Here is a 23,523-nt window from a genome sequence, read left to right on the forward strand (position 1 = left end):
TTTGAGAGCCCCAAAAATCTAATTCCCTAGTCCAAGCCCCCTCTCACATCTCAACCCAATGTGAGATGGGTTTTCCAGACAACCACACGAGACTCAAAGCGGGGGAAAGGGAATATATATTACAATGACTGTACAAATAAATACAATACATTATATACAATCTTAGCTATCTCTACCATGACATAAGTATTTACAATGGATCAAATCTCTTCTCCCCTCCGAATAAAAGTCCAGGAGGGAAGAAGGAAAGATTCCTTTTCCACTTTCAGAGCAGCAATATCTCTAAGGCAGCAGGTTCTCTTCTTCTCATGCAGCATCTATATCTGGATCTCTGCCAGTACACACGAGGGGTATCCAAGCTCTCGTGGCCCATCGTCTTCAAGCGAGGGTCTTCAAGACACAAGGGGGTCTCCTTTCACCCCCCTTGGCTCTCCTTGGATCTCTGCCAGTACACACGAGGAGTATCCACCAAGCCCCTCAGCCACTCGTCTCCAAACGAGGGTTTCTCATTTTTATCCATAGCTTACATCTGTCCCTTAACTGTCACAAATAAAACTACGAAGCAGATCCAAAAATACAGGGGTTTTAAAACCTCCACCTAAATGATAAGCTATTATCACTGCTTCTGATAGGATGCATCCATCTCCCCTAGTTAGGCCTTCAATAGAAAGTCGCTATAAAGGAATAAAAACTTAACAACCAAAAAACCAGTCTGTGTACTCTAAGTTCGTATTTTTTTCAGTTTGCATCCAAATTTCTAATCTAAGTATACCCTACTCCTTGCTGCTTCTATACTCCAAGGCACTCTGTACAACAGTCAAAGGAAAAGTACATACACAGCCAAGAACTGCATTATATTGCATAAGTCTGGAACATTCATAATGCTGTCATTTCCTAACATGTTGTGTGCACAATTTGGTAACTTTCTAAGAGTTCCTTTAAGAGTATCTTTAAACATAATATTGAGTATTGTGTCCTACGTAGAGCTGAAGTTTAAAAATTATCTTTATAAATTACGTCAGTAGTTGGGTCTCTCTTAAGAACATTACAAAACTTAGGACTTCCAAAGGGAAAATGATTAAGGATAACTACAGGATGCTTTCCACTGTGTCATTTGCAAAAGAAGCTGAACTGTATCTTACATTATAATTAAGATTCAGATTTGGAATGAGAGAATAAAAACTCAATCTTTTCAAAAGAAATGGTTTGCAGCATGGTAACTTAGTCTGTCCATTTCCTATTAACATACCACACGAAGCCTTAAGACTTCAATGCAGACTCATTCAGAAGGATTTGGAAAAAACCTTTTTAAAATAGGCTATATGATGGACTTAGTGTCTTAAAAATATGAAACATTTGAGGAAAATATTTAAACATATTCAGGAGAATATATTTAAGGATTAGGGTATTGCCTTTAGATCCCCTACTTCAAGATATTCTTCTACCCACATAATTTTTCCACTACCGCTTCATGCTTCTGTGAAGTCCAGTCTATTTGCCACATGCAGGATTACAAAACTTAAAGTTGAAACATTTTGCACAGTACTGAGTTGCAAATCGGGAAGAGCAAAGGCAGTCTATGTAGGCCCTTTTCTGAAGAGGGGAAAGTTTATAATTTTTTTGAGTGTTTAACTGTAATTCATTATCATATATTTTCTAACTAATTACTTAAAATCTGAGCAATTTTCTACAAAATTTGTTGGAAGTTCACAGCAGGTCTGCAGATGCAGCATGAGAGGTATATAGGTAGAACTGGGGTTTTTTTGTGTGAATAAAGGAAATATTTATAATCTGCTCCAGTTTGAAGCAGAATGCAGCATAAGTGCATTAAGTTAAGGCATTCTCAGCTTTTCCCAGCATTTATTTAAAGCTAATGGCTGCTAAGTTCAATACATCTTTGGTATTCTGTCTCAGAATACTGTCTATAGTACAATCTATTTCTAAACAAAAGCCTATAGGAGTGATAATACATATAGGGGTAGGATAATATAAAAAAAGGCATTTTCAAAGACAGGTACTTAACCATGCAATAAACTAAAAATCCTAGCAACATTACAAGAGGACTCAGGTGAAATTCAACTAACATATTTGCCAATTTAGTTTGGGGAATTTTTTTGTTTGTTTGTTTGCTTGGGTTTTTTTCAGATATTTTTCTCTCAATGTTTGCTGTTTTACACTTAGCATCTCTATCAGCTATATTAACTAGCAGTATGAAGCCTACTTAAAATCCAACTTTGTTAACATTCACTGTCCACCACACCCTTCCACTGAAGTGATTTCTCTGAGGTAGACTAATACCAAGACAGCATCAGCAGAAGTTTTCAATGCTAATCACTAAACTGAGCAAGCATAAAGTACAATGCAGAACTTCAAATGAAATCTTGATTGGTTTCTTTGAAATTAATGAGGCTTTATTCCCTAAACAGAACATGACAAAGATATCAGTCTTGCACACTAGAACCTGTAAAATTACATATAGAGAACACTGCACCTCTATACATGAAAAATTTGTGAAACCCAAGAGGTTCAAACTACCTTGTAGGCAACAGCCAAGAAACACAGACCTTAAATCTGGAACTCTTTCCTATTAAAAATAAATGAAAAAAAAGACTAATTAGGTCCATGAACATTACTGATTTAGTATTTAAAAAAAGGAAATATTTCAGCAATACAAAAAAGGCATCTGGAAACTTATTAAACCCATGTTTGCCCATGAATATTGGCATTGTAGCTGTTCCGTGACATCTTCAAGCCACAGTCCTTTCAAAATAATTTTAGTTTATATCCTATTTGCATAAAAAGGGGAACATCTTCATCTACTCTTTGTCTCATGTTGTTTAAGATTATTTTGATATTTTGGATTATTTTTCTATTTTAATTTATTCTACTTCTCATATTATTTTCCATACAAGTTAATGCAATACTTTTAACCTGCATTCAAAAATGGTAATTCCTCTTGGAATATGAAGGAGCAGCCCCTGAAAGCATTCATTGTAAGCTGCTATCCCAAACAGTCTTAGACTTTAGGCAGCAATAGGCACGAGAAATACAACAGTCAGAGGAGCACAGTTGTGAGGCCTCCCACACCTTCAAATCTATGCTCAGATGATGTATTCGTCTTGACAGTAGGCCTGAAAATATTTCTGTGCACAAACAGGCAAACAGAGATTTGGTAACCTGGTTTATCAAAGAGCATGCCATCAAAAAAGTACACCCCCTATTGACAATTAGTTTGTTTTAACCTAAGAAAAATCTCAAGCCTGTGATCAGTGTTACTTTACACATCATCAGTCTCAAGATCTAAAAACACATAAATAAAAAGTCCCAGAAAACCCCGCATCAGTCCATGGTTTAAGCTACAAAAACCTAGAAGAGTGAGATTACTTCAGTTAGTTAGAGAGTTCAATTCCTTCTTTCTTTGTATACTTACATGCTAACTGGGAATTTGATTTTGTCCTGTAAAACCTGGCTTCCTTTTTAATATTTAATATCTTATATCAGGCATTTAATATAAACATGCCTGAAAAGGACATACTTGTGAAAATTTACCACTGCAGTCAATGACAGTTTTTGTTCTATCATCTCTTTAATCCCTGTACTTTATCAGTTGTTAAGATGACAGTTCAGAAAAACTTCCTAGCCATTGCTCTGAAATCACATTTTCTCCATTTTAAAATAACCTGTGATCTGTTTCTTGATCTCACAATGATTTATCTAGTTATTTATAATATGCAAATCCGCACTACATCCAAAAACTAAAGCAATCTCTAGAGCTGCGCTAAGTTCTTTACGACGGTGTTTCAAAGGCACTTCCAGTACATGTCAAGAGACAGAAGGTAATAAAGTAGGAATTGGTATGACATTGGAAAAAACACCATCTTCAAGTATTTTAGGGAGTTTTATTCACTTGTGGAAACACATCAACAATATATGGCAGAAATCATGGGAAATTAAAACCTTTCTTCAAAATACTTTCACTACATTTCACTACATTTTGCAGTCAATCATAGTAACTTGTTGTAAAAAAAAAATCTGATAAAGATCTGGATGTATTCAGGCAGAGACTGCCATTTAAAACCCATTGTAAAGATTTATGCAGCATTTACCTTCAAGGAAGGGGGTAGTTCCATTAATATTGGTTCCAGTTGAGTTGACTATTAAGTACAAGTCCACGCTTATGTACTAGCGCAGACAGCTACATGAGATCATTTTTATTTTAAACATTGAGATTTACCACAGAACAGGTCTGTAGTGTTATAAATGATTGTTATGAAACACAAGCTATAAAACCAGTAAGCAACAGCAACTCTTTAGCTGGGCCCATAGCCAGTAAATCCAGTCTCCCTTCTATATCACTTTCTCTTGTTTTCTGATCAGCGTAATCATGCCAACTGCAGCAAAGCTTGTACCCATCTGTAGATAGCTACCCATACAGAAAGGAAGGATGTATTAGATTCAGTGCAAGTGCTTTCAAGATTGTGTGGTTATAAACTATGAAGTACAATTTAAACATTCAGGAACACCTGAAAAAGAAACTTGAGGCTAAATCATATCAACAAGGAAGTTAAATTATGTATCATTGCGCTCCTTAGTAAACATTTACACTTTGAAAATAATTGGTCACTTGAGTGAGAAGATTGCCTGCTTTTAAAAAGTTAAATAAGCACACTGCTTTGTTTCTGATAGCTACTCTAAATTTTTGAATGCTCAAGATAGAAATAGAGTAACTTTCATACACAAATTAAAGTACAACTTTCTAACACTTTCAACTAGGCTTTCTCATTCATCTTCATTAATTATCAACTAATTATCAACAGAATGAATTATGCATTAGATTTTTCAGGGGAAACAGTAACTAGTATTGCAACAGTTGAGGTTAATGAGTAGGACTGGGCTATGCAAGAGCTTAAGTGGCGCTCTACCTCTCCTGACGTTTCAATTATTATCACATAATCTTGATCTTCTTTGCTACACCATTTGAACATGATGAAGTCTATTAACCTAATAAGAGTAGTAATACATCATTACCTCTAGTAAAAACAAACTGGAGATTTCCTAGGAAGAGTCTCAGGTCTTAAAAGTTCCTAAGAGTGGGGGTTTTTTGCTTGCTTGTTTGCTTTAAGGAAATATGTTTGAGGCCAGTCCCCTTGGCTTTCCAGTAATTTATCACTGAAAATGTGCTGCTTAATTATAAACAAAAGAACTTCTTTTAGTGGTAGTGTAAGAATCACTATCCACAGAAATTCCTGAAAATGGTTTTGAATTGTGAGCTTGAAAAGCTTGCAGCACAAATGTCAGTCTGAAAAGTAGCATAATGTGTGCATGATATCACTAGATAGGAAAGGAGAAGCTTGGATGACTTTGTGAAAAAGAGTATGGGTATGAATTTCTAACATAGCTTGCTTCTTGCATCATGGATTATTTAATTTCCACAGCAACTCACAGGAGCAAGAAGCCAGTGCTTTCAGAGAAATCTGAGTTGATGCAATTCACAAAAGACAAACTATGATAAACTAATAATGGTACAGAAAATAAAGGCAAGTTAATTCTATGTTACCAGACACTCAGAGTTACTAAAAAGCTGTGTCAGATTGCCCTAAGTTACAAGCATCCTATAAAGTACTCATTGTCAACGTTTGTGCCACAACCTTTATAGCATTGTAACCTCGAATCTGACAAATTGCATGCATCAATACTTCAAATTATTTGTGAAGAGTCAACTTTGCTCTCAAATCTTTTCATCAGTGCCTAAACAAAAAACCCAAATAACCAGCCCACCAACCCCAAACAAACGAAATCAAAAAAGCAACCAACCAAACGCCATCAGCTGAAACTTTCAGAAGCAAAATAAACGGCTTTTAATTCTCAAGAATCATGTTAGTATAATTGGATATTATCTGCTGATGATGGAATTGCACCTTTATAAGGGAAAAAAGGTAACTAAAGTCTAGAAAGAAGCACAATTATATTTCATAAATACAGAATGACATCATGTAAGCTATCATATTTGTCAGCTGTTGAGAATAGATATAGAAAATGCTGAATTGTGAGAAAAGCACACTTTCCAAAGGGCTAAGAAGAAAACTACAGTGTCTGTTCAGTCTATCTTAGAAATCTTATCTGGTACTGTACAATTTGTTCAAGGTTACAAAAAAAAATTACCTAAGTTGACAACCACTATGTTTCAAATTCTTTAAGGGCACAAAAGCACAAGTGTTATTTAAAGTTTACAACAAGATACTATAACATCGTACTGACAGTTTGCAGCTGATTTACATCTTTAGATAAGCAAAACCATGCCTCTGAAAAAAAGAATACAGTCTGCTTGTCAAAGTAAATCAGCCCAAGAAAGGGTGAAATAGAAAGCATAAGATGCCGACTGCTTGGTTTCCCACAAAAAGATTCATCCTTTCTGACCAACATGTGGCTTCTCTCCATTACCTTTAACATGTACAGGTGGATAGGTGAAAGCACGCACACTCACACCCGTTTGGGTTCATGTGTGTAAATGCTTAGAGAATGTCACACTGTCTAAACACTGTAACATAAGTCTGTGCTCTGTTTTCATTATGTTCTGCCACAAAACACTTCACAGATCTTTTATTATTATTTACAAGATGAAAGGAATGATAATATAAAACAATGACATCTCCACATTATTCTTAGGCAATTCTCTTGTTATCATGCTGCACAGCTCGACTACAGAGAAAAACAGTCATTACCTGTGTGAAGAGAACCTGTGATTAGCCTGAGAAGGTACTGAGCAAATTTCAATATTTCCCGCTTACACCGCTTCCTACAGCCACTCATCTTAGGCAACGGGGTATTCCTCTGAGGAGAGCCTGAAGACTTTGCCAATAAAGGGAACAGTTTCTGCCAGCAAACTTCTGGGGGCAATTCACAGCTTCGTCACGGCCGAGCAGGCTCCCGCCGATATACCTTGGGTGGCTGCGAAAGGGACCCCCGCGGCAGCCAGCGGTGCGGGGCGCGGGCGCTGCCACGGCTCGGCTCGGCTCGGCACAGCTCTGCTACGCAGGGCACAGCCCGGTGCAGGCACAGCACAGCCCGGTGCAGGCACAGCACAGCCCGGTGCAGCACCTCCGCGGCCACCGGCCGCCTCTGGCGCGGCGGCCGGACCCGCGGCAAGGCGCTGCCACGCGAGCGGCCTGCGGGCGCGCAAGCCCGCGGGCGGGCGGGGCCGCTGCCACGCGCCGCGCAGGCACACACACATCACACACACACACACACACAGCTCCTCAGCTGGCACACACAGCTTCGCACACACAGCTCCGCGCACACAGCCCCGCACACACAGCTCCGCGCCCCGGGAACGGCCCCGCTCGGCGCTGCCCTCCGCCCGCGATCAGCAGGCGGGCAGGTGGGAGGCAGCCGGGGCACGGCATTCCTCCATTTCCACGCTGCGGAGCGGAGCGGAACCCACCCGGCAGCAGCGCCCCGCCCGGTCCGGCGGCGCCAGGTGCCGAACGGCGCGGCCGAGGGGACGGTCCTGCCCCGTCTCACCTGCGGGGATGTAATCGAGTTGTGAACTGGCGGGGACGCCCCACCGCCTTCTCTCTGCGTGTCGGCCTCAAGCCCCGTAGCCTGCTTGAAGGTCATGGAAACCCCAGGCCACCGCACACCTGCACAGAAGGAATAAAGAAGCAGGAGCCCAAGTGGTACCTCTGTACGGCTGCTGACCTGTGACAGGATGGATACTGGCTCTGGCATAGTTAATTTTGTGCTTAGGATCCCTCCAAGAAACTGTCTTTAGGAAGCTAGCTGCATTCCTTACTATTCCGTTATAAATTCATTATTTTCCATCTTGCTTGAGAAGTGTGTCTGGTTAATAAAAATCATTTGCTGTAGTCTTCATTCATGACCACAGAACCCAAAGAATATGTTTTCATTTCCCTTGGAGTGCTTTCCTGCACTACATAAACATGGAGAGCAGCTCTATTGCATTAGAGGGTGATGCAATATGTTATGCCTAATACAGTTAAAAAAAGACAAGCCATTAAGAAAAGCTTAACAGAAGAAAATCACTGTCTGATCTAATTTCAATGACAGCGTTGACCATAAAACATTTTGGTGAATGCCTTTAAAAAATTACCATAAACACAAATGCACATCTTCAAGCTATTGTCTATATTATGCAGTGAGCAGAGATAAATACATTATAGGCACAATACATCAAAGCATTATCAAGGTTGCAGTTAGATGACACAGTTTCTGTGTCTGCTATCTAAAGCACAAGCATGCTGTCTTATGCTTCCAGTGAGGCTACACAGATAATGGAAAGAACCAAAATAAAATAGCTCACAGAAGCCCCCAGGTTACTTCAACACAAGGATTAGTCCAAGAAGGATCTGGGCAAATTTCACTGTTTCATTTTTGCACTACTTCCTACAGCCACTCATCTTAAGCAGGAGTTAATTTCTTGGCAAAGTTTTTCTGAAAAAACACAGAAGAGTTTGGGAAAAAAACCCAAACCAAACACCAAAACACAACAAACTGCATCAAATTCTGAGGCATTGGAGAAGGCAGTGTGCCTCACAAATTTCTACACTCCTCTCATCTCTCATAGGGAAATTCCTTAAATAGCTGTTAGAGGTAAAGACATACTGAAAACATAAGTTTGTATCTCTTCAGAAGAGGACAGAAAAAGCCAATACAAATGGTTCTCAGCTGGCCTCCTTGACCTTCTTAATCCTTTGACATCTCCAATTGTTTTACAGAATCTTCCCTAGCAGCAATACCTCAAAATAAAGAACTGAAAATGACTGACGCTTAAAGAACTGGAATATTGGTTTTCGAAAGCCATAAGAATGTATCACCAAAACCATGTTTTGCTGTTGTTCCTCCCTCCACAAAAAAACACAAAAGCTTTACCAGTTTTGACACTGTTCATAAATCTTTTACATTTCAACACAGCAATAACAGTAATTTGAAGAGTTCATGAAAGGTTTTTGACTAGTGTCACCAAGATACTTTTAACAAACAGCACAGTATTCTGATAGCATTGTATATGAATCTAGCTCCCAATATTTCTCTGCTTGGTAGAAAAGGCTGACTAAGACTAAAGTTTTTTTGCCTCAAATCAACATAGCAGATTAGGGAAAAGGCGTAGGAAAACTGTAATAAAACCACCATGGTTCTTGACAAATATAGTGTAATATTACGAAGGAAAACTGGGGAATATCAACTTTTGTATATAGGTAGTATACCTTTTTTATTTTTTTTTAATTGATGGGATATACTAAAATTTTCAGTCAGAACCAGTGTCTTTGCACTGAAGTATATAAATAGTTCTTATATCTATTAGCTAGGTCCCTCCCTAATAATTCATAATCCACAGATCTGAACTAAAACGTATTTAAAAAAGATCCTATTAATGTCAGAAGGATCTGGATCAGTTCCTAGAAGCGGACTTTGGAATCAGGTACTTCGAAATTAGGGTTTAAAAACCACTATTTCGGTACAAGGAAGAGGAGTAAAACACATGCATACAAAACAAAAGGTTTTTTCAGACATTAGGAAAAGTTAAATGGAAGGAAAAATAAAAGTTGTTTGTAAACTGGATTTTCAAATTGTTTCACCCAGTCCAGCTCACAGGCTTCCAGAATAATACAAAACACAAAATTATTTTGGTTTTGAATTCTTGGTAGTAATAATAAAATATTGTCTTTCTTCCAGGGTTTCTACACAAAGCTATGAGAAAAATCTTAAAAACCTTTGTCACCATGGCAAGAAAACAGTGTGAAACCATAAATTTATGAAATCAAATTCTATTCAATCCATAGATGAAATTCCACATGCATTTTTATAACTTCATTTCTCAGCACTCTCACTGGTCTATGTGCCAGGCAAACCTGTTGGCAACTGAAGTGCATCCTAACCATATTCAGAGGTGAGTATACACTGATATAGCTTTAGTATAACACTACAGAAGAAAAAACTATACAAATCTTGTAGTTCAGAGCTGGTCAGTATTAGCAGGTGAGTAAAAATGTCAAAGACTCAAATTCCAAAAAGCACAGTATAATGGCTTAGGGAGAGAAAAAAAACCCCATCACAAATATTTGATGAGAAGAAACCCTTGGCATACGGATGACAGTGCATACCAAATACAAATTTGGTAGTCTGGGAATAAAAAAAATAGCAGTACAAGCTGAAGTGACACATACAGAGAACAATTTCATTGACTTCATGCAGGCAATTTGCCTTGTATACCTCTTTCATTTGTACACATTCCTCTGACTTCAAAAAGCAAAATTTCCTCCTGAATTAGCCCTTGCTATTGACTAAAAGCAAACCGAAATCTTATAACAAAAATCAACTCAATTAAATGCTTCAACCTCATCAGAAAGGGTAACCACAGGAAGTCAACCAGGAGCACAGGAAACCTGTATACAGTGTCCTCAATGTTGACTCCAGAGGCTTTCGTAATGCACATACTGAATTCCACAACTGAACATTTTTATCACAGGATTTCTAACCTTCTTATTTAAAAGAACAGCAACAATATTTACAACCTAAGCGCATAGCAAGCAATAACAGATGGGCAGAGACAAACAGATGGGTGAACACAAGGTAACAGCAAGATGTTTACGATCAGCTTAATAAACAGCTGCCACAAGTAGATGACCATCATCAGTTCTCCTTTCAGTTGCTCCCTGCCTATCATACAAGTGAGGGTCCTCCTAAACCACACAATAGTTCTCTGGACTTTTACTTCTTGACTCAACAGTACTGTGCACTGAGGTGTCCAAAGTTCACCATCATTATTCAAGTGGATGCAGCAGGATTAGAGTCATTCATCACAGAAGTCACTGGAAACTGCAGAAGTAATTCCAAATTATTCATGATGCCTATGAAAGTATCAGCCACCACTTTTAGCCACAGCCAGTGAACAGCAACAAAAATTCTCTTGCACGTCATTTGCCCAAATTTAGTCTGGACATTAACACAGACCAGAGATGGTTATATGCTAGAGTATGAGCTGGGGAAGCAGAGATGCAGGCATATGTTCCCTTTCTAACTGATCAGGGCTAGCTAAATTTACTTAGTTTAAAATGGTTATCGTTCTTTGCTGTCTGTCCTGAATGTTATAGTGACAGCAAGGAAAACAAAACTATTTCTTGCTTCATCCATTCCATTTTAAAATAGATGGGGATGTGGATATGATTTTGTTCTGTCTTGTGGAAAAATAACTTCCACAGAGCCCAGGACAGAGAGCAAGGGGACTACCAACATCCCTGGTTATGAAGATAGACTTATTTACTTTCTGTATTTTTTTAAAATCCTTCATAATACAATTAAAACCTTCCTATCAGCCCAGCTGTATCCAAAATGCATGCAATGTTTTTTAATGTATAACAGAAAATAATACAAAATCTTTATCCTGGCCTATGCCACTGAAAATTAATACAGTCTTTCTGCTTTTGTCAATAGTTTTTAATTTCTCCTGAAAGTTTCCTAAGAATAATATCTTCAAACATCTCTGTTGCTGTGTTTAAAATAGGACCACAGAGAAATGACTGCTACCGTGTGCTGTTTGCTTAATATCAACAAATTATACATGTGCTCCATTCCAATAGCTAATACCTGCATAAAATAAATTACTTTCATTGCTGTTATAGTTCCAGACTCTATAGGTTCAAACTTAATTTTCTATTACATTTATGGAGCTTAATGAAACATGGTGGCTTAGCTCACCAGAATATAAAATCTTTGACCAGTGTAGCAGAAACACTTAACACATTTGTGTCTCTTGTTCCTAACTTCCCTGTAACTAGCTGCTCTGTCAGAATGCCTTTTTTTACCTACTCAGTGTCCTTGAAGCTTACCCCAAGGATTAATTTTCACACAACACTCTAAGATGAAACTGCAGGCAGTCAACTAGGAGCTACAGCTGCCTCAACCTCCCACACGGTCCACACTTGCCTAATTAAATATTCATCACTCCAGAATGCTGCAGTGTCAAACAGGAGCAACTTCCCAGCCTGACCTTCCTTAGCCAGCCAGAGGTTTGTGATGGAGAGTAAACAAGACTGAGACTTACTTGCCGAAACATAACCTGGCATAATGCAGTTTTCATGTTGCACATTAAGTTGTGTGCATGCACTGTAAAATTCTCACTGCAGAAACCAGAGTGCTATCTTGTAGTGTTCAATATATATTGAATACCTGTGTGCAAAGCTGCATGGGCAGCATTATCAATATACTTCCTGCAGAACACTAAAATATTTTCTTCCTTATTATACAGATCCTGTTTTACATATACGGTCTATCTTACAACCTGAAAAGATAGTATTGCTGAGTATTCTCAAATAATTCAAAAAAGATTAAGATATGCTACTATCAATAATATAAGGTTTTTTCGGTGGCTTTGGACTCCTATCTTATTTTCACATATGTCATTCATAAGAGAGTTGAGTTGTGCCTCCAAGACAAGAGTTATTATAATTCATTTTAGTTGTACCAGATTCTGCAATATTTAAACCTATAGTTAATGGACGAGAAAGCTGAACTGAAAAAATCAGAAGGAATCAGCCTCCCTGCTATAGAAACCTTAGCTGTAATAGTCTATAGGTTCCATAAATCTTCTGAGATTTGATATAACTAAAGCATATTCATATCCTGTCCATATGAAATAAAAATACTGTAAAGCTTGCATTTTGACCCCAACACCTACATTAATCTGTTAAACAGAAAAATATCAGAAATTGGCTGCAAACACCCTTCATTTATGCATACTAGGTATGCAGTGTTCTTAAGAGAATAGAATAGGCATTGCATCAAATCAGTTATGAGAATTTTTAAGTATAGTTACTATGTACAACTTAGGTCAGTAAGTAAAAATATTCATAAGACCTGTGCTTTCATCACATATATGTAGTGACATCTATGTATGTATAAATATGAAATAAACATATAGTTTTTAAAAAGGTTGACTTCAAAGCTTCAGTAATTTATTCAGTCATCTATTGTAACTTCTTTGAGCACAAGTTTTCCCATAAGTTATCAAAACTTAGGTTTCATCGTCACAGTCAAGGGCTTCCCTACAGTGTTTTGGGGATTTTCTTTTCCCTTGCATTTTTGGTAGGCATGGATTGATGCCCGAACTAACCTAAAAATTAAGATTGAAAGGTTCGTATCTTTAGGCCTTCACATCCTTAATCTGGCATGAATTGCAATGTATTTGAGTGAATATATTGCAGTTACTACCTCATGGAGGAGAAGGACAGAACCAGATGCTACAGCCCAAACAGTTCTACAACCTACATCTTGGTTGAAGCAATTTTGAAACAACTGTCCTTCATCCAAAATTTGATTATGTTAATTTTTACATATGAAATACCCGTATTGAGAGCAATTTAAATTATCACACTGCTAGGCCTGTGGTCTGTCTTTGCCCTCCTAGCAGGTTTCTGCAGATAAGGAGAAGAAAAAGTTTATCAGCATTCCTGTGGAATCCTTCAATAATTCCTTTTTGGGAACACAAGCAGTTACTAGTCTACTCCACATTTTCCAGAACAGATGTTATTGTAATACTGACCTATAGATCCTCTTCCCATATAATAGAGTTGATGAGCTCTCATTTAACTCTGACATACAGAAAAATAATTTTAAATAGACTTAGAATTGATCTGATCATATTTATGGTTTGATAAACCTGAGCTGAACCTTGCTCATGAGTAATAGGAAAGGTTTATATATGCTCAAAACTCTACCACTCTAAACTGAATAACAATTTTTCGATTCTGCATGCTTATTTTCATCACAAGCAAATAAAAAACACATTCCAAAAATTGTTTTATCATAACCTCCGGTCAATTGGAAATTCATCTAGGCTACATGATATAGACTAAGCCTGAAAAAGCTACCCAGTGTGTGCTTCAGGCAGGAAATGTTCATCAAGGATATGAATCAGAGGGTATCACACCCATTAAGCATTGCTGGACCTGTAAAGGAAATATCTGAGTCTGCATTAGGGTCTTCAAATTTCATGTTTCATACAGTGGGTAGATCTTGATTGCCTCATTCAATATCTAGGCAGTATCATAATTTGTTTTCCTATCTCCTACCACATATTCTTCTGCAGCCATATATATATATGACCATTTCTCTGGAAAGTATGGCCACAAGGTACTTGGGGCTTCAGGCAAACCTCTCTCATGTGTCCTTTTTGCACCACTTTAAATCAGTCCCTAAGGACCAGAGATGGAAGGAGACAGAATCAAAGTAAATCTCAGAGATTAAAAGCAGGGAAAGGGAGCAACCAGGGTATTCAATATCAGTGTGACCCACAGGCATCAGTGAAAGACAGAATTTTTTGATTCCCATCTGGAAACACTCAGTGGCAGGGCAAGTACTTGGGACCATGTGCTTGAGACCTCAGGAAACTAGAAATTGAGTATGAAATCATTGCAGTCTCCTAGCAACAACAGTCTAAGATGTGATCAAATAAAGGCCTTAAACATAAACACAAAACATTTTCCAACTCTACAGCCTAAGGAAGTGAAGCAGTTTTATTATGAACTCAGCTCCTATAAAGTAAGAATTCAGTGATAATGATAATAACCTGTATATGGTGTAAGTGAGCAAAGGAAAACTTCATTAGTTGTCTGTAAAAACAATTTCTAACCCTGAAGCCTAGAACAAGAAGTTAACTGCAAGGCTGGTAATGAGCATTACTCCCAACTTGATAGATCAGTCCAAAGAACAATAATTTTGATATCATACACACACATTAAATAATCAGCACTGATACTCAGGAACTTAAAGATACGGAAGAATACCACTGCTTGTATCTCCCATTGTGAGGACAAGAAATACTTCTAGAAGAAAACAACTCCTGAACACTAGAAGAATAATGGTAAACTTTATAGGGTCTTATATGGTGGATATGAATATTGCTTCTGTTTAAGCCCTGCAGAAATTTCCTGGTTCACACTGCTCTGTGTGCCTTGATATAGATGTTCAGTCACCAAATAGAAATCATGTTTTATATTACATAAATTATGATTTCGGACTTTTCCCCATCAGAACAGGGCAGCTATCTCTACTGTAGAAACTGTATTAAAAATGGGAGATAAGCTCTTCAGTCAAAAAAAAAAAAAAAAGCCATTAGAGTTATCTTATGTCCAAAGAATGAGACTGAGGGGAAAAAAATAAAAAACCGCAACAACCTTCTATGATTTCCAATCCACAGGTAACTTGTCAGGTATAAATATCTTAATTGCAAATATGCCCTTAGCAGTTTTGTTTAATAAAGGATTTATGGCATGTCATACTGTTTTCATTCCTGTCTTGATTAAACTAACCTCAAGTTTCTTTTGATTCAATAATGAAATTTTATCCTACATTACTTTATATTATCATTAACTAGAGTCCTTCATATGATGCATCAGACAGAATTCAGATTAGTCACATTTTAATAGCTTACCTCTTTTGTTTTCCACCTAATTAAAGAAAAAAAAAGACAGTGATAAGTGGGTAATAGATGTTTTAAAACAGTTGATTTTTTTCTGAAGGCAAAGCATTTCTGAAAAAAACCACAGGATTTTCTCACATCTTTAGTATATATTGATTTGGCTTCCCCAGGAACATTCCTTCTTTAAAGACACAAACCAAGGGGGGAAAAAAACCCATATGAGTGGTTTGTGTGACTGCCTTGAAAGTGGTTTATAGAAGTAGAATAGTTATCAATAGGAGGACAGCCTATTTCACAACATCCTTCAGTCTCAGGGAAAATTACAGTACTATGTAGTGAAGGATGATAACCCAAGTAAAATTACTCCTGAATGTCTCTAGTCATTAAGGCGTTGTACTATGAGATCTCATATCAACATGAACTGTTAGTATTCCTGCACTTAGAATAAAAACTTTTCTTTAATTCTGTTTATACTATTAATATTTGAAATAACCTAAAAATAAGTTCATGGTTTTGTAAACATATAGATCAGGTATAGATGTATGACATGTTCCCTTCCTTGTCCATAGCAAGATTTCATGCATAACACCTTGTCTTACCACAGGAATCCGTTTGCAGTTTGCTTTCCTGCTTGTGACTTTTTACAAAAAGTTGTTCTCATGGTTTAACCACTTTCATCGTATAGGGGCAGTGTCAACTTCTGAACTTGTGCAGCAGTATGAAAACAATTTCCCAGAACTGCAATAACTCTGACCTTGCAGTTCACACCAGTCACCAGAGAACAGATACTTGTCCACAGACAAGAAGTAAATCAATTTTTACTTTAAATCATGCAAGATATTCCTGTGCCTGAAGTAGTTAAGGTGTCTGAATTGAGGGAAACACAGTTTCTACATCACTCCTTAGTTCTTAAAAGGTAAATTACTGGGCTGGGCCCTCTTCTGCCTCATGCTGAACCTCCTGTTCTGTTTTTTCTTCCACAGTACAGACTTTCAGAACCACTCCAATTCCTTGCAACACAGAGTTAGTTTACTTCTGATGACATGTCCAGACTTCACTTACTTCTCCAAAAAGGAGTCAAAAAAGAAAACATCTTTATCTGGTCCTTTACTAGATAATCAAGTGCACAGTCATTACCCTCTGATACCAAAAATAAAATAAAAGTTAAAAAAAGTCTGGTTTGCCAGGAGCAATTGCTCTTCCTTTTTCGAGCAGTTCTTTATTTAAAAAGAAGGTGATCAAATTTTCATGATCATCTTTTGTTAGCTTAAACCAAGTGCAAAAATTCCTCCTGTCATTTCCCTTGGGTTTGAAGGGTATCAGCAATGTTATCCATTTTAAACAGCACAAAGATTTTTGTGGTGAAAATTCAGATATTTAGTTTTTAAAAAGAGACAATAAAAGTTGTAACAAAAATGGTACAGAAAACAAAGGCATAAGTAATTAAATAATTATGGCCAAGACATTTTTCCAGCAAAAAAGTTAAGAACCCTTTGGAAAGCAGCACTGAACCCTCAGTGTTTTCCTAGAGATTTTATTTTGTTCTATATAAGAAACACTTGCTCTATGCTGCATTTAAGGCTGGGGAGGAAGGTCAAAGCCAAGCATGATTATTAGTTCTTTTAAACATGTGCAGAATCTGGGAACTCAATTCTAACAAGAGACACTTCTGAGAAAACCCAGGATTACATGAATAATCCACACTGAACAAAAGGTGATTTTTAAAAGAGCTGAGACTGTATGTCTAAGGTTGGTAGAAGAGAATGCACTGAAATACTTTTTCCAGAAACGTACCTATGCTGCCTTGGCTATCAGAAAGTGAACATCGGGATAAGGCTTTAAAAATTCAATTAAACTACAGCAGATGTCTGTTGCATTAAAAAAACAACAACAACAACAACAAAACAACACCCCCCCCCAAAAACCAAAATAAACAAAAACAAAACAAAAACCCCAACAAACCCCCCAAAACAAGAGACAAAACAAAAGTGGCTCTATAAAAATTCTGCTTTCCAAAAATTTCTCGGCTCAGACTCCTTGGCAAGACACATTTTCATTATCACTCTTGCAATTTCAATGGCCCATCAAACCTGAAAACTAAAAGGCATATTTCTTTAATTTATTTTCCTTCTGTTCTGGGTTTTAAATTGCTTCCATCTTTTAAAATTATAAAAACTTTAAGATGAATTACAAGAATTGGCTTCCTCTATCACTTTGAAGAAGAGACCATGAATTATCTCCTTCTTTTACTTTCCTTTTTTTTTTTTTTGATAACTCAGTGGACAAGTTTAATGGTAGAATGATATATAAAAGGCAATAATAAAAAACAGTAGTTTTACTCTATCTGTAGATTTGCATATAGAAGTGAGTTATAGAATAAAAAATACTTGACAAGTTTTTGGGGGTTTTGTGGTTTGGATTTTTTTTCCTCTCTGCCTGTAGGGGAACATGTAGTAATATTGGACTGTAAGTGAGACCCTACTAACCAGGAAACATGATGTGATATGTTTCTAAATTTGAGGGCAAAGTGGCAGAGATTCAGGATTACACTGAGAACAAAGTGTCAACCAGAGAAGTGTAGCTGGAACAATCACTTAGCAGAGCTTCAGAAATGTCCGTTTTCTCCAGCAGAGGTTTTAATTGCCACCACAATGGAATTCCACTACTGGTTGCAAATTGTTGGCCTTCATTGTAATATTTGCTGTTAAAAAGAGCATCAGCTCAAACTTCTGGAGCTTCTGGAGGTCTGAAGTCTTGCTTGTTTGCTGTTGATCTTGACTCACAACCACAAACCACTTCTGCAGTGGCCACTGGCTGTGAGGTACAGAACCAAAATGCTTTTCAATATCTCATGCAGAAGCTTGTGGGGAAACAAACAAACAAAAAACCAAAACTAACAACAGCAACAACAAAAAACCCCTTCTACTCATGCTGTAACTAGAGAGAAGGATTCTTTTCTCCAAAATCCCAACAACTATCAGACCATCAGCTCCAAAACAATTTGTATATACAAGCAGAGACTGAAGGATTGCTTTGTGGAGACAGAAATCCTGGCATTTAAGTCCAGAAAAGCTAAATTGGATACACAGAACTGAAAAGGACTTTTTGGGATATCCACTCTCATTTGTGCTTAAGATGACTTGGACCTCTTAATCCAAACCATTTGCTGCAGTTTGTTCCAAATCAGTTTGGTATTAATGCTGTCCTTGCTGCTGAATTTAGGTAGAGCACTCCCTACCCCTCTCCCAACCATTCTCATCACTACTTTCAAGTTTAGCCTTAGACCAGTAGGAAAAAGGAGAGAGGAGAAGACCATCCTTTGCTGCACTTTTCCTCCCCTTTCAGCTTTTGACTGAAAGCCTGTGGCCAGAGCTGAAAGACCTGCAGCAAACAAAAATAGTATTTTATCGACCGTATGGACCTGTATTTTACTATATGAGACAATTGCATCAGCTTTTCTCTCTCCTCCCACAACCCCCAAAACCATCTTGTAGTTAAGATGGTTTTAACTACAAGAGAAATTGCACATTAACAGCACAGAAGACTCTATAAGAGAGGAGGCAGAGTTTCCCATTACATGACAGTATGGTCACAAGCTACTGGAGTAGAGTATCATAATTGACAGTATATCATCATGAGTGACCCCAGAATCACTTCCCGAGTGATCATGCCAGCTTCAAAAGAACAGAATTGAAGTTCAGGGCAAACATCATTTACTGACATTGCATAAAATACATACGTAAAAATTACTTCAAGTTTTTACTTAACCTTAACCCTAACCCTTTCCAGATATCAAAGCTGGGGGTGGGAAGAACCAACCACCAAAAAAAGGTTCTACAAGACTGTGACTAATACAGAAATGAAATTCCAAGTCTTAGGAATTTAAAAATTGGGTGCAAAAGAAAGTAAGAAGCTCATCAAACAAGACAAGAATGAGGATTGCTTTGAAAGAAATGGCTTCATCTTAATTCTTATTGTGCTTTCAGTCTAGCCTATGGAGAAGCAAAGACACTCATGTTGTTCAAGGTATTCCTACTTTAGTCTCATTTTTCTAATCTGCAATAAATACAATTTTATTTAAGCGTATACTCTAGCAAATCTTATATATATATTTTTCTAAAATTGAGGAGAACTTGAAAACTAAGCAAGAATGCTGATGTGTAAGCTTTGTAAAATTACATTTCAGCCTGTGATTAAACTGAGGAATAGAGAGATGATGACAAGTGAAGACACATTGGACACAGACTCCTAAGCCAAGTCTCTGAATACAATGTCACAAGAAACAGCTCAAGTAAAGAGAAAACAAGAGATAAATATTCATGCAATAATTAGTTTAACATTGCAGGTCCAAGACTTTTTTTTCCTGAGCATTCTAAGTTATAATCCTATTTCAGATTTCTTTTAAATTAATCTGTCATAGTTCACAATTTATATTAGCTCAAGTAGATTATCTCTTCCCTCAGGATCCCATTCCTACTGAGAACAGATGCCTTCAGTGTTCTTTTATGTTTGTGTCTCTCCTAGTGCAAATATTCCCATATTTTTAGAGGAAGTATATAAAGTCAGAAAATGGAATTATGTCCCAAGAGACATTCTGAGTATTAAATTCAAAATAAAATATTAGAATAAAATATTTAATGGTTGAAGGGAAAACTCTTGTTTGGTAAAACCTCAGGGACTTGCTAGCTGCCCTTGATACTCATATTTCCCAGAGCTGCTACATGATGTGAAAAACCTTTATATTGATAACCTACCAAAGTATTCTTTTTTTGTTCACCACAAGTAAAAATCAGTATCAACAGGTTCCTGAGAAACATTTGACAAAGTACCATATCCTGATATAACAATCCCCTTTACAATTTCCATGTGCTCTTATCTCCACAATGCATTGTTACTCACCATTCCACCTGAGTCTGATATTCCTTTCTACCTCTGTAATATATCACAACAGAAATTTACTGGCAATCTGATATATTCTATCTACTCATCCAGATTTCCACTTACCACCAATTTAACCCCATACTCCAGACTTTCTTCAGCATTGCAGACTTTCCTCATCTTCTGAGCCCTCTCCAGCACAGTGAGGCTTGTTGATTTTCAGTTCTCACCATCTAATCATTTCACTGCCTCTCCTGAAGCAATATTACAAGCCTTTCCAGAACATTTTATTCACAGATAACAAGTATCCTGATGCAGTATATTACTCTTTGATGTATGCGTAGGGTTTTTTTGGTAGCAACCAAAAATTTGCTAGTAATCTGATAACCTACTTTGGTCAATTTTTACAAAACACTAGAGAGTACACACAATTTACAGAGTAGAACAATGTCCTATACTTGAGAACATAGGCACAATTAACAGATTACTCTGCTTGTATATTCCTATATGTACACTGTGTACATCCCTTTAGCATATGGATGGAGAAAGCAGAGGGGTGTGCATTCTGGATATTGGCTTCATTGGGACAGAGAAGGATCAAAAATCCAGTTCATGCAAAACTGATTTTGTGACTAGAGATCCAAGCCAAGACTGAAAAGGGAAGCTTACAGGGAAATGGAGTTTCAGTTCCTTCCTAGCCATACAGGAATTCATTAGTACAAGGAGAGACAAAGTTACTTAAATCAACCATAACCTTCCACAAACCTCAACGTACATCATATCTTAAAGATCATTTCTTGAATAAGCATGGGTATTTATGCATTACCAGTGCTCTCTGCAAGCTTCTTTCCCTCTGGGGAATTTTCTGGTAGAAATATTAAGTTCAGAGATAATTTGTACCTCCATCCTTCCTTTGACATTTACAACAGTTTAGAAATGCATTTGCTCTTCAAGGATATTTTCATCTATTAAAGAATATTTATGAGTGCTGCTTCAAAGAAAACCACTGGAATCAGATTTCAAGTAAAAAAAAAAATAGAGTGAAGATTTACATTTGCAACTGTTTATAAACTAACTCCTAGCAAGACAAAAAGTGACACCTAAAAAGTATTAAAAACTTGGGTTAAAAAAGGCACTAGTGCACAAATTATATTCTCTTATCTGTTCAGTGTTTCAATGTTTCACAACTCATCTCATGGCTAGGCTTCGTGAACGAAGATTTGGGAAGGGCTCTACCCACATTTGTTACAAGCACGCTGGTGGCTAAATAGGCCAATACGAGATAGGCATGTCCGGTTGCAAAAGGCACAGCAGAAAGACCCCTTAGATGGTATATTCTGCAAGACACGATTCTTTCTGCGTTGTCTTTTCTCCTCAAGGGTGATCCTGCGTGCTTTCTCAAAAGCATCAGCAGCATTATAGATGGTGTGTCTCCAGACCTCCTGATTGGAGGCCAGAGTAGACCAGTTATGGTGATCAGTATGGCCAAGGCTGAGATGCTGTTTCAGGGAGTCCTTGTATCTTCTCTTCGGAGCTCTTCTCTTGCGGCAGCCGGTGGCAAGTTCGCCATAAAGCAAGATGGATCTGAATCATGGGTCATCTACTGCCACCACCTGCATCTCCTAGAGAGCTTCCATCAACGCTGTGTCCGTACAATCCTAAACATCTACTGGCCAGATTATGTGACCAATACATCTGTTCTAGAACAAGCAGCAGTCACAAGTATAGAGGCCATGTTACTGAGAACACAGTTGCGATGGGCAGGGCACGTCTCAAGGATGAAGGACCACCGCCTCCCTAAGATTTTGTTTCATAACACAGTACACCTAAAGAACACATAAAAAGCTTAAGATAGTACTACATTTTAAGTGGAAAGAATTTAGTCTGCAAAGCAATTAAATTGAAGATGACTAAAAGAAACACAGCCAGCAGGTCAAAGGAGATGATTCTCCCCCTCTACTCCACCCAGAGTACTGCATCCAGTTCTGGTGTCCCACACATAGGAAGGACATGGAACTGTTGAAGAAAGTCCAGAGAAGGGCAGCAAAGTTGATAAGAAGACTGGTGCACCTCTCTTACGAAGACAGGCTGAGAAAGTTGGGGCTGTTCAGCCTGGAGAAGAGAATATTGCGTGGAGACCCCACTGCAACCTTCCAGTATCTGAAGGGAGCCTACAGGGAAGCTGGAGAGGGACTCTTCATCAGGAACTGTAGTGATAGGACAAGGAGTAATGGATAGAAATTAAAACAGGGGAAATTTAGGTTAGATATTAGGAAGAAATTTTTTTCTGTGAAGGGGGAGAGACACTGGAACAAGCTGCCCAGGCAGGATGTGGATGCCTCAACCCTGGCAGTGTTCCAGGCCAGGTTGGATAAGGCCTTGAGCAACCTGGTGTAGTGGGAAGTGTCCCTGCACTTGGTGAAGGGGGTTGGGACAAAATGATCTTTATTGTCCATCCCAACCCCTTAACATTCTACGATTCTATGACTTTGTGAAGCAAAGATACTATGTGATTTCACAAAAGCCTCAGAACTGATTGAAAGGGTTTATAAATGTGGCCATTCCTTTAGATCACCATAGCATACACCTCCAGAGTATAACTACCTTTTAAAAATGCTAAATTCAATAGAGTTCATACCCTGTAAGTCAGGATAACATCTGAAATTTTGTTTTATAGGGGATACAGGGTTGCCTACAGACTCCCAAGCCTCAGAAAACAGATGGATCACCTGATGATAGCATCCAAAAATTCTACTTCATTCGCTTCAATTCTTCTTACAAAAATCCCCATACCATTGATACACTGGCTCTGAGATGTTAGCTGCAACTGTTTGTTGCAGACAAGTGAACATTCAGTATTAAAGGGATAGGTTTAAGTTTTCAAGAAGGAGTAGGGAAATTATTTTTATTTAAAAACCAGAGCCCAATCTTGCTATTGTTAGAAGTATCACACTGCACTTACTTTTTTCCCCTCAAAAAATAATTGCACAAACCCCCCCTACTTTCCATGCAAGACTGCATTTGTTAGAAGTTTGGGCAGAAAAATCAGGCTCCTAAAAACACCATCTGTGCATATATGCACATACCTCCTTCAAAAACAATCAGAAATTTCAGATGTTCAGCTTTTTTTTTTTTTTTTGTAAAGGGAAGGAAAATCCAACAAATGCTTCTGTACACTTGTAGATACTTATATAAGGGTTTAAGAGTTG

General features: G+C 37.8%; 1 protein-coding gene across 4 annotated transcripts in view; it reads right to left on the reverse strand.

Moving 5' to 3' along the window:
- KCNIP4 (potassium voltage-gated channel interacting protein 4) overlaps positions 1–23,523 on the reverse strand; it is a 415,466-nt gene that overhangs the window by 304,661 nt on the left and 87,282 nt on the right. Inside the window, exon 1 of one of the 4 annotated variants that reach the window (XM_018067822.1) lies at positions 6,723–6,949. The exons of the other annotated variants lie outside the window; for them this stretch is intronic. Within the exon in view, the coding sequence (XP_017923311.1) occupies positions 6,723–6,810 (88 nt within the window). The 5' untranslated portion in view covers positions 6,811–6,949. Of the gene's footprint in view, positions 1–6,722; positions 6,950–23,523 lie in introns of those variants that run through there. 4 annotated transcript variants of the gene reach the window in all.

Source organism: Manacus vitellinus, unplaced genomic scaffold (genome assembly GCF_001715985.3).
Source record: "Manacus vitellinus isolate BGI_N305 unplaced genomic scaffold, ASM171598v3 scaffold_0_pilon, whole genome shotgun sequence".
Taxonomy (NCBI): domain Eukaryota; kingdom Metazoa; phylum Chordata; class Aves; order Passeriformes; family Pipridae; genus Manacus; species Manacus vitellinus.